Genomic DNA, 12,087 nt, shown 5'->3' on the forward strand with positions numbered 1-12,087 from the left:
CCTTCTTCTTTCTTTTCTTTTTATAGGCACACCTGAGGCATATGGAAGTTCCTGGGCTAGGGGTCAAACTGGAGCTGCAGCTGAGGCCTACGCCACAGCCACAGCAAATTGGGATCCTTGAGCCACGTCTGCCACCCACACCACAGCTCATGGCAACGCCAGATCCTTAACCCACTGAGCAAGCCCAGGGATCTAACTTGCATTCTCACGGAAACTAGTTAGATACGTTTCCACTGAGCCACAATGGGATCTCCTATCACATTACTTTTAACTTGAGTGTTTGTTTTTATAGTGGGCTTTTTTTGTTGTTTTTTGGCCATGCCCACTGCACGTGGAAGTTCCCAAGCTGGGGATTGATGTGTACTACAGCAGTGACTTGAGCTATGGCAGTGACAACACTGGAACCGTAACCCACTGCGCCACACAGGAGCTCCTATAGGGCTTTTTAGGGTTTTTTGTTTGTTTATTTGTTTGTTTGTTTGCTTTTTAGGGCCACACTTGTGGCATATGGAAGTTCCCAGGCTAGGGGTTGACATGGAGCTACAGTTGCCGGCCTACACCACAGCCACAGCAATGCCAGATTCCAACACCACGACTCAGAGCAATGCCAGATCTTTAACCCACTGAGCCAGGCCAGGGATCGAACCCACAACTTCATGGTTACTAGTCGGATTTGTTTATGCTGCGCCACAACAGGAGTTCCAGTCTTTTTGTTTTGTAGACAGTATCTTGTCTTATTTTGCTCTTCTTTGTTTTAAACCTGGAGACCCTTTTTAACTGGTGTGCTTAGACCATACACATAAAGTGATTTTTATATAGTTGAATTAAAATCTATGACTGCTGCTCCCAAGAGTTTCTCACTCTTACAGTAGGCCATACTCGGCCTCTAGCGCTTCATCAAAATTACCATTTAAGTTTTCCTACTATCTTATGGTATCTAGCAGCCTCTGTGCCAGGTAAGCAGATCTCATGTTGCATCTTCTGGATAAGCTTGTCTCCCAGATTTTGGGGTAGTGGTTTGGATGGTGCTCTCAGTTCTGCAAAGCATCTAGGAAAAGCCCCTGGTTTTGTAGTTTGTTCAACTTTTTCCTGTTGTACCAAGAGAATATTCACTTGTACAATGTAAGGATAAGGATGATGATTTCCAAGATCTTTACATGTCAAGGGTGAAACTTGATTCCTTTTTATTTTCAGGATCATTTTTAATATATACCTTTGCCTCAAAACCTCCACCTTACTTAATGTGCAGCATGGAACCCATCCCCATTAAGAAAAAAGCAGTTCCTCACTGCTTTGGTTATAATATAGCAAAGATATTAACCAATGCATTCAAATAAGAAAAAAAATGATTAGAGAAATAAAAACTCTAAATGAAGAATTAAAATAATACCTCTTTACAGGTAATATGATAGAAAACTTGAAAAACATAAGAAAATCAACAGAAAATACCAATACAAATAGTGGCCATTTTAATACAGTAGAATATAAAATTAAGAAAATCAATAGTCTTCATGTAAATAATAACCAGTATAAAAAGACATAATAAATAAGAAGACTATTAGCTACAACAACAAAAACACAAAAACAAAATACATAAGAATGGATCTTTAAAAATGTACATAAATATAGAACCAAATTTTGGGAAGCTTCTAAAAGACTCAAATGAGACAAATAAATAAATGAAAGAGGTCCCATGTCCTTCAATGGGATGATTTACCATCAAAAATTCTCCCCAAGTTTATATATGCTTAATTGAGATCCCAATAAAAATATGAACAAGTTTTCCCACCCAGAACTACACAAGTAGATCTCAGAAGAGGAAAGTTAGCAGACAAGAATAGCTAAGAAAACCCTGGGGTGGTGGGGGATGGAGGAGAAGGGTAATAGTGGAAGCCTTACTAGATTAATTAAAAAAAACACTTTAGGAGTTCCTGTCGTGGCTCAGGGAAATCCGACTAGAAACCATGAGGTTGCAGGCTTGACCCCTGGCCTTGATCAGTGGGCTAAGAATCTGGTGTTGCCGTGAGCTGTGGTGTAGGTTGCAGACAAGGCTCCGATCCTGTGTTGCTGTGGCTGTGATGTAGACTGGCAGCTTTTGGTCAGATTTGACCCCTCACCTGGGAACCTCCATATGCCTCGGGTGCGGCCCTAAAAGAAACCAAAAAACAAACAAAAAAAAAAAACTTTAAACAACTAATTGGCATGTGTTAGATGCCAGTTTGAAGGGGCTACTGCTGGCAAAATCTGGGACAATTGGTGCATCAAAAAAAAAAAAAAAAAAAAAAGAAAGAAAAAAAAAGGAGTTCCTGTCATGGCTCAGTGGTTAACGAATCCGACTAGGAACTATGAGGTTGCAGGTTCGATCTCTGGCCTCGCTCAGTGGGTTAAGGATCCGGCATTGCCGTGAGCTGTGGTGTAGGTCGCAGACGCAGCTTGGATCCTGCGTTGCTGTGGCCCTGGTGTAGGCTGGTGGCTACAGCTCCCATTAGACCCCCAGCCTCGGAACCTCCATATGCCGCAGGAGCGGTCCAAGAAATGGCAAAAAGAAAAAAAAAAAAAAAAAAAAGAAAAAAAAATATAATAAACTGCAAAATTACAATAAATAAATAAAAACTTCGAAGTTCATTAGAATTTTTCAAGAAAATGAGGAAAAACAAAAAGAAAGGGAAAGCTCATTTGCCACCGTTAGAGGAAACGATTATTAGACAATACTGTTCTATGGAAATCAGTAGTTATAGGAAAATAATTAGGCATTTGCTTTCCTCTTTAAGGAGAAATGATAGTTTCACCCCAGGTGCTAAGGGACAGTTCTTCTCAGAAGTGAAGTGCTGGCTGATAAATGTGAAAGGAACAATGGAATTATAAAATCACTCCTTTGCAACCCAATGAAAAGGCTGATTCAGTTCAGGATCATCAAAGGATGCTGCAACCACTAGGTGAAAGGTTGTTGAAGAGAATGGTCACTTGGTACAAGGTACCACTTCATAGCATCCATAGGGGAAGATATAGTTTTACCATGGAGAGATCTGGCTGTTACCACCCAGTCAAGTGATTTAACTTCCTAGTATTACTAGTAGTGGGACAACCTGAACCTCCTGGTATCATGGAATATGAAGTACATAGCATTGTGTGTGCATAGTTGTTGCCAATGTGGAGTGGGAAATGAGGGTGGCAGTGCCCAAAGAAATGCCACAATTTGAGAAATTTTATCCTGCCCGATGAGCCCAAGGTCCCACTAGTAAGTAACCATACCTGTTTAATAACGGAATCATAACATTATTTTTGCCTTCACTATATGTGCACAATTTTTTTTCAAATGGCTACTAAGGTGCTATGTCACAAACACTAAGTCCGTTGTTGGGCCCTCCCTCCTTAATAAACAAAAGTGTTAGGTATTTCTTTTGGCCTAAAAATGCTGTGGGAAAAAAATTCATGTAGACTAAATTCCATGATCAATCAATACAATGCCTCCTTTGCACATATCCTCACCTAGCTTGCCCTTTGCTTCTTTCATTAGACTCGCTTTGCAAACCAGATGCTCTGGTCTGAGCCACCCCCTGGGCACCTGAACAATTACCTGTGCCCCTGACTGCCTCCCAAACCTGTGTTCCATGCAGCAAACAGAGTGACTTTCTGACTTCACTTTATCCCTTAAAACCATTCAGTTGTTCATCATCCTGAGGATGCAGTCAAAACACAGGCACATGCTTCCTGCTCTGACCCCTGCTCGCTCCTGCCACCTCCTTTTTCAGCACACACCCCACTGCCCAGCCCACTCCCAAACTTCACACTTTGCCATTCTGGAAACTATTCCCTGTTCTCTCTCCCTTCTCTGACTTTACACGTGCTACTTCCTCCATGGGAGTGGCTGGTCTCTTGGACCTTACGGAGATGCCACTCTGCCTGGGAAGCCTCCCCGGGCCCCTTCCTCTGTGCTCCATACATCACCTTCTGCCGGCAGCCCTGAGCCTGTACTGCAGGTGCACGGTTACTTAGATGCTTCCCTCACTACACTGGAAACTTTTTCAGAGTAGGATGTGCATTTTGTTCACTGTTGATGCGACAATGAACTGCCTTCAGCATGCTCATCACAATTATTGAATCATCCTGAATTTTGTGAACGATGCTGAAATATGTTGACTTGTTCCAGGACTCCTTGCGGATACCAAAATCCCCAGACCCTCAAGAACCTTATGTAAAATGGCCTGGGAATTCCTACTGTGGCTCAGTGGGTTAAGAACCCAACTAGTATCCATGAGGATAGGAGTTGGATCCCTGGCCATGCTCAGTGGGTTAAAGGATCAGGCGTTGCCGTGAGCTGTGGTGGAGGCTGCAGGTGCTCCTTGGATCTGGTGGATCTGTTCTGATCAGGGCTGTGATGTAGGCTGGCAGCTGCAGCTCCAATTCAACCCCTAGCCCAGGAATGCCCATATGCCTTAAAAGAAAAAAAAAAAAAAAAAAAAAAGTCTGGGTAAGCCAGCTCTGGTTCCAATTTCCTTTCTAAGTTTTTGTGGGCTTGTGCTCATTCTTATTATTTCGTCTTTCAGTATAAATTGCCTTACAACATAACAGCATATATATTATCACAATCAGCAAGATCACTCTTTCCTGAGAGTAAATCACATGAGTTACAGTGTGTATATCATCCAGGGGACTGGAGAACAAATCTTTGTTTTCTAAAGATTTCATGTTCTTGTCTTCTGTGTCTGATATGTGAGACTAGATGTGCATTTTCCAAGAAAAGTTTACTGCTGGATACAGAGGTTAAAGGATATGAGTCAAGGCCTTACCTAGGGCTGTCCCCACAAAGGTCATGGTCTGCACTTTCATAGGATCTTGAGATGTCAGTAACTTTGGACATTTCAAAAAAGGTTTTTAATAAAGTTCAGAAAAGAGGAATAAGGTGTAGTGCTCCAAAGTGCTTCCCTGTGTGGGAGTCCAGAGTGACCATCTCAACTGCTTTACCTAAAGCTTTCCCCAACTCCCCTTATACTGGGAAAGATAGTCCTCCTAAGAATAAATGGAAGGAAATAAATGAAAGAATGAATATAGGAGTTCCCACTGTGGCACAGTGGGTTAAGAATCCCACTGCATGGGCCTGAGTCACTGCTTGGTCCCTGATCACATGCCGAGGGTGCAGGGAAGGGTTTGGGGGAGAGTGAATGTAAGTGACTGAATAAAATTAAAATAAGAGCGTCTGCAAGCATTGTGTAATATTTTATAGGCTAGCATAACAGATTATTCTATTTTTATTTTATTCTTTTTATTTTCTTTTTAGGGGTGCACCTGTGGCACATGGAAGTTCCCAGGCTAGGGGTCAAATGGGAGCTGCAGCTGCAGGCCTATGCTACAGCCACAGCCTCACCAGATCTGAGCCACATCTGCCACCCACGACGGCAGCCTGCAGTGTGTATATGTATGTATATACACATTTACATTTATATATATATGGAATACTGACACACACATATATACACATATACTGACACACATATAAACATAATAAGGGGATGCCACTTCTGTGGCATCTCAGACGACACCCTGATCTTGCAGCTGGCAACTGTCTGTGAGCCTGTTGAAATTATGCCATGTGCATTAAGTTGTGAGGTCTCAGAAAAGCATGCAACCTGACTTTGAGACGTTAGCTAACAAGAATACTGAAGTCGAAGTGCATTCATAAGTCTATAAAACGGCAAAAACGAAGAGGCTTAATTTAAAAAAATAAACAAGTCATTTGAATATTCTCTGACTTACTAGTAAACATGTCTCAGCTCTGCAAAAATAAGTTTTCACAAGAGTACTAATTGTTTCCTAAGCACGTGCAAACTCAAGACTCTTAGGTAAGGGAATAAGGGAAAAGTGTGGAGACTTTACAGGGATGTTTGCGTCATGTTCGCGCATTACAACAATAAAGACTACTGGTACTGTAATACAATACCAACGTGAGATCTCCAGGCAAACCAACTCTGCCAAGGGGGGAAATGGTCCTTACGTAACTTTTATTTTACGGTCTTTTGCTGGAAGGCCCTCAATTAAAATGGTATTCAAGCATACATAACGTTCGATTTTTTTGTTTTTATATTAGTGGCAAATTGCTTTCGCGTGTAACCTCAGTGCTATTTGTGGAATGTGACACCTGCCGAAGGTTTACAAATGTCCACGTGATTGGAGGCGGGCATTCATCGCGTGGGCAATAGTGTTCGAGCTCCCTGCGGGAGCTGGCAATGCTTAAATCCCGTGGCGCAGTGTACATTCCCACTAACCTCTGTGGGCCCTCATTCCCACTTGCTCCCTGACACAGCAGTCTCAGTTCACGTGTGTCCCTTTCTCCACTAGATGTCACTGTAAATCAAGTGCTAGTGGCGGGGCACCCGGGTGTTTTGCGGATCTTCAGACCTGTCTTCTAGGGTTTTAAGCATGGTCAGTCCCTGCACTTGTGTCCTCCCAATTGGGGAGTGCAGAGTGGGGCGGAGATTCACTGAGGCGAGGACAGCGCCGCGACCCGGACTTAGAGGCCTCAGGTCTCGGGCTGCAGGGCTGGCGGCAAGATGAGAAAGGCGGGCCAGCGCGGCGCTCCTCTCCTTCCAGGCGAGAGAGACGGTCACGTGCCGCGGAGGCGTGCCCCCTGCGGGCGGGCTGGGGAGGGGCGCCGAGCGAGTCGTTTAGGGTCGCCCGGGGCAGGGCTGGAAACTGGCGCGTGCGCCGCGCCAGGCGTAGTGCGGGCCGGGGCGGGGACTATCGCCGCAGCCGCGCGCGCAGGGCGGGCCGCCGCGGGGCGGGGTGGAGCCTGGGAGCGCGCCGGCCACCGGAGGGGGAGGGGCGGCCCGGGGCGGAGCTGCGGCGCGCGCTCCCGCTGGAGGGGGAGGGGCACAGCAGCCGCCGAGCGCGCGCAGACCGGCCCCGGCGAGCGTGTGGCGAGTGTGGACCGCGGCGCGGCAGTGCGACTCTTTCCCTCGGCCCTCTTCCCCGCCCCCAGCGAGGGCACCGTGCGGCGGCGGCGGTGGCGGCGGCGGCGCCCGGGCCCGCGAGGCCGGAGGAGGCGGCCGTGCCCGGGCATGGTGGTCTGGGGCAACGCGGAAGGTGAGCGACCCCTGGGCCGGCGGTGGGGGCGGGGTGGGACCGGCCCCGCGTCGCCCGGCAGCGGCCCGAGCGCGGACGGCCTGAGGCGGGGCGGGGTAGGGCGCGCCAGTCCGGCCACCGCGGCGCGTGGTCGCGCGGCCTGGGCGGCCCGCGGCGCCCGGAGCGCCGCAGCTGCCGGGTTATGTAACGCGTGACCTCCCCTTCCCCCTCCGCCATGGCGCGGCCGGCCCGCCGCCGCCCGCGCTCGGGCGCCCCTTCGACGCGCCGCGCGGACGACTCGCGCCCGCGGCCCTGCTCGCCGCGCCCCCGCGTCCCGCCGGCGGACGCCTCCCGGGCCCCGCTCGGACTGAGCCGCAAACTCCCTCCTCCTGCGCCGGCGCCGGGCCGGCCATTCAGTCCCGCGCCATTCATTCGGGCGCGCGTCCGGCGGGTGGCTGGGGAGCGGCGCCTGCAGTCGGCTGGGGTCAAGCGCTGGATTCTCCACCCGGTCTCCTTCCGCGGCATCGCCCCCCTTCATTCCGCAGCAGCCCCCTCGCCCCCCACTGGATCCCGGAATTGGTGTCCGACTCTCCGAAGGCAATTTCTCCTCACTTCGTTTTCCGTGTTACTTATCTCTTGCCTCGCTGTGCAGGGCACCTTTCCGCAGGTGTCCTGACAAGTGCCCCTTTCACACCTGCCGCTTCGCTTCCTGTGAAAATGATTCAGCACCTGTGCCGATGGAAAGGGGCATTTCCTTTTCTCTCTAACCGCTTTTACTACTGAAACCCAGTGTGTAAAGAAATATCTTGGTGTATCACTCCTGAGTTGACACCCGGCCCCCCCCGATTTAAAAAAAGATTGCAGATGATTTCTGTTTCTCACGTCTTTTCAGATAACTAAGCGTGGAAGTGGTATTTAGGTGAAAATAACATAGACTAGTAGATGCCATAAAAGGGCTTGTAGCTAACTGGTAAGGACTTTAACGATGCTGAATTGTATGTGTCTGCTTTTGCTTGGCCTCTCCACTGTAGGATTGAGAATTAGCCATTTCCTCTTTAAGGTAGGACAGTCACAACCTTGCTTCTTTCTGGGGACTGCACAGTAACCCATCCTGTTAACTTCTACAGGCTTTCCAAACTTCATCGCAGCTTTCCCACGTATCCTTGGCTTAGAGCAGATGGTGCTAGCCTGTAGTTCCCTCCCTGTACTTCCGATGACTTTTGGAAGCTCATCTAAACTCCCTCTTTTTCCAGGACTCCTTCCCTGGTCTAGAAGGCTCTCCATTCATTTGTCACTTACCCTGTGTTGCTCTGATTGTCCTTTTATTCATAGCTTCTTTTTCTCTTATCTTTATTTAGGTCTATTGAGGGCAGAATCTGTACCCAAATTGTCATAGAACTTTGCTCCTGTTTTCATAGTAAGCAGTACAGATTTAAGATTTTTTTTAAGGTGGAATCACACTTTTAGGATTAATTTCTTTGAAATCTCAAGTAGAAAATGCCTTTTCAAAATTCTGTGTTTGAATATGTATGGTCACTCTGTTTTCTCCACCCCCAACTTCAAAGCTCAGATTCTGTGTAAGAAAAAAGAAACCCTGTGTTCGCCAGCAATAGGCTGGTCACTAACAAGAAGTTAGAACGACTACATGTAATATGTATTTCATAGTCTTTTCTTTAATAGCTGCTATGGTAGAAAGACAGGAACTTCAGAGTTAGATGTAGATTTCATTCTGACTCTGTCCATTATTAGCTGTGTAACCTTGGACAATATAAGTTACTAATAGCTCTGATTTTTTTTTTTTTTCTCATTTGTATAATGAAGACATTTCCCACCTTGGGTAGCTGAGGAGTAAATAAATGAGTTCTTAAATGTAAGGCATCTAGTGAGTCCCTGGTATGGTCCGGAGATAGTGATCCCTTTGGTATAGCTCTTTATTGCAGTTCACAGTCTAGAGTGAGTTGGGATGTGCTGAAACAAAGTGTGAGAAGAAACTTCTTGTCTCCAAATAAATGAACAAGTCCTGAACTAAAGAGTAGTTAAGCTCTTTCTGCTTCTTAAGAGCTATGAGCGTGTGCGGCATATTGTAACTCATACAGTATGCTAAATAGAACATTTGAAAGTGAAGGAAATACCTTTTAATCTTGTTTTCCACCTATAACTGCACCCACTAAAGCATTAACATGGATATTAAAAAGAATCTCTGATTTTTTTCAAAGTCAGATTACGAATGGAGGTTGAAGAAGGATATTTAAAAATTTTTTTCAGGAACAATTAGGTTGCATACTGTTCTCTTAGTATCTCATCTACTTAGAAATAGTATGTTGAATCACAGCCTTCAGTTCAAGTTTCTCTCACTTAGACTGTTATAACAGTGCGGTAATCTTATTTATTTTATTTATTTATTTTGTCTTTTTGTCTTTCTAGGGCTGCACCCACAGAGGTTCCCAGGCTAGGGGTCCAATTAGACCTGTAGCTGCTGGCCTACACCACAGCCACAGCAACACAGGATCTGAGCTGTGTCTGTGACCTACACCACAGCTCACGGCAACACTGGATCCTTAACCCACTGAGCCAGGCCAGGGATCGAACCCACTTCCTCATGGATGCTAGTTAGGTTCATTAACCACTGAGCCATGAGGGGGAACTCCTAGTGCAATAATCTTAAATCCATTGTCACTTACATGCTCAGAATCCTCCCAAAGCTTCCTTTACCCTTAGAATTGAATCAGAATTCTGTGCTGTTTCTTGAACAAACCAAACTGTTGCTGTCTTAGGGATATTGTACTTGCTGTTCTTTTGATTGGGCCACCCCTTCCTCCTGGTGGTTATCTTGCCCTGAAATCTCTTTGCTGCTCAGATGTCATCCCTTCTCTCATCCCTAAAATAGAAGCCAGCCCTTCCCTCTGTTATTTTCTATTCATTTTGCTTTATTTCTCTTGGCACTTATTATAAGGTGAAGATAGACTCTTCCCTTATTTACCCATTTCCCCTATTAGACTGTCTTGCTCTAAGACCTCCCCCCTACTGGAGGCTAGAGGTCTTGTCTGATTTGTTCATGGCTCTGTCCCTGGTGCTTAGAAGGGTGCTTGGGACATTGTAGGCTCTCTGTAAAACCTTAGTGAATGAGTGATGTAGTTGATATTAACATCAGTAGTGGGGTCAGACTCCTGGCTCCTACAGTTTGCTGATTGTTGTGGCTTTGGGCAAGTCAGTATCTTCTGGTGCCTTAGTTTGCTCATCTGTAAGATGGGACAATAATACCTACTTTATAGGATTATGGTAAATAATTGAGTAAATATATATGAAGTGTTTATAACAGGGTTATTTCAGTTTTTAAAACCAATACTTGAAATTACCTTGGACTATAAAAATGCAATCACTGAATTTGATCTTTTACTGAATCTTTTTGGTTACCGAAGTATGTCTATGGAACTCCTTTTTAAAATAAATCCGTTTTGTGGATGTCTAGAACAGATTAAAAAATAAACTGCCAAGAATGGTGACCAGTATTCAGTCTTAATGTGTAAGTCAGCTTTTTCATTCTTAAGATCTGTGGAAGATGCTAAGAGTGATTATCCCAACAGCCGCCCACCAGAGTGGCTTTTATGTAGTTCACTTTGAAGTTCAGCTGGAGATAGAATTGTGGTGATGAAAGGACTTGCTGGAGGCCGAAAACAGGAAAACCCTTGAAGATCCAGTTGAAGTGTGAGTCTTGTAGTATTTGGGAAAGGAGTGATGTTTTATCATCTTTAGTGTGTTCAATTTCTGCCTTCTTTCCTTATGCCTGCCCCCACCCCTACCCCCACCGCTTTTTAGGGCCGCACCTGTGGTATATGGAGTTTCCCAGGCTAGGGGTTGAATTGGAGCTATAGCTGCCGGCCTACACCACAGCCACAGCCATGCGACCTACACCACAGCTCACGGCAACACCGCTTCCTTAACCCACTGGGCGAGGCCAGGGATCAAACCCACAACCTCATGGTTCCTAATTGGATATGTTTCTGCTGCGCCATGATGGGAACTCTGTATTTGGTTCTTAAGTAGAGCTTATAGCAAACTAGCTCTATTTCATATCTCCTTTTTCCTTTCCATTCTTTTCATTATGTGATTTTTGTTTTTTCTTTAGCATACTAGATAGGAAAGAATTGATGGGGACAGAAAATAACTTTATAATAACAGAGGTAATGCAACATGAATTCTTAGAAACTGAGATTCTGCTTGTGGTAATTACACTTGCATAATACCAGTTATTTTTCTTAATCCACTTGTCCTTAGTAGAATGCCTCTTTGTAGAAGCATTGGTTTTTTTTTTTTTTTTTTTATTTCTCAGTTTGAACTTCAATCTGTAGGATCCTAAACTTTGGGTTGAAACTTGAAAAAAAGAAAACTGAAATATTGCTCCATGTATCATTTGTTCCAAATTTTAATAATAATTGCTACATCATTAACTATTTACTGTGTGAGTCAGACTCTTTGCTTTGCGGTGTCTCATTTAATATTCACCACTACCATGAAAGGTAGACATATTATAAAGAAACAGATTTAGAGAAATGATGCTGCTTGGGCAAGTCACATAGGTAAGACAGAAGCCAGGATTTCAGTCTGCTTCTACCTGATTCCATAACCAAAAGTCTCGACCATTTTGGTATGAGGACATAAAAACAAGGTTTCTGTTTGGAAGCTTGCCATTATGTCTTATCCCGTTATTTCTATGTGTCGATGTTCTTTTATTTTATATATGCAATTTTTTTTTTTTGTCTTTTTGGGCCACACCCGAGACATATGGAGGTTTCCAGGCTAGGGGTCGAATTGGAGATATAGCTGCTGGCCTATGCCAGAGCCACAGCAACATGGGATCTGAGCCGCGTCTGCAACATACACCACAGCTCATGGCAATGCCAGATCCTTAACCCACTAAGCAAGGCCAGGGATCTAACCTGCAACCTCGTGGTTCCTAGTCAGGTTCCTTAACCACTGAGCCACGATGGGCAGTCGTGTGTCATTCTTTAGTTAACAACGAAGAACTAA

The 12,087-nt window shown here is 45.3% G+C and overlaps 1 protein-coding gene across 21 annotated transcripts in view; it reads left to right on the top strand.

The window, feature by feature from the left end:
- The first annotated feature begins 6,399 nt into the window (after nt 1-6,399).
- The window catches only part of REV1 (REV1 DNA directed polymerase), an 87,002-nt gene continuing 81,314 nt past the window's right edge, over nt 6,400-12,087 (top strand). For 16 of the 21 annotated variants that reach the window (XR_002342523.2, XR_014841362.1, XR_014841363.1 and 13 more), the window contains exon 1: nt 6,892-7,080. Coding sequence is in view for 4 of the 21 variants with exons in the window: in XM_021087178.2 (XP_020942837.1) it covers nt 7,056-7,080 (25 nt within the window). In the remaining 17 variants the exon portion in view is untranslated. Of the gene's footprint in view, nt 6,589-6,891; nt 7,081-12,087 lie in introns of those variants that run through there. The other 5 variants (XM_085018560.1, XM_085018566.1, XM_085018564.1 and 2 more) reach the window with 5 other exon arrangements.

Source organism: Sus scrofa, chromosome 3 (genome assembly GCF_054392235.1).
Source record: "Sus scrofa isolate SSC_HxYL_T2T_F1_AM1 chromosome 3, Sscrofa_HxYL_maternal_Yorkshire_Landrace_v2.0, whole genome shotgun sequence".
NCBI classification, from domain to species: domain Eukaryota; kingdom Metazoa; phylum Chordata; class Mammalia; order Artiodactyla; family Suidae; genus Sus; species Sus scrofa.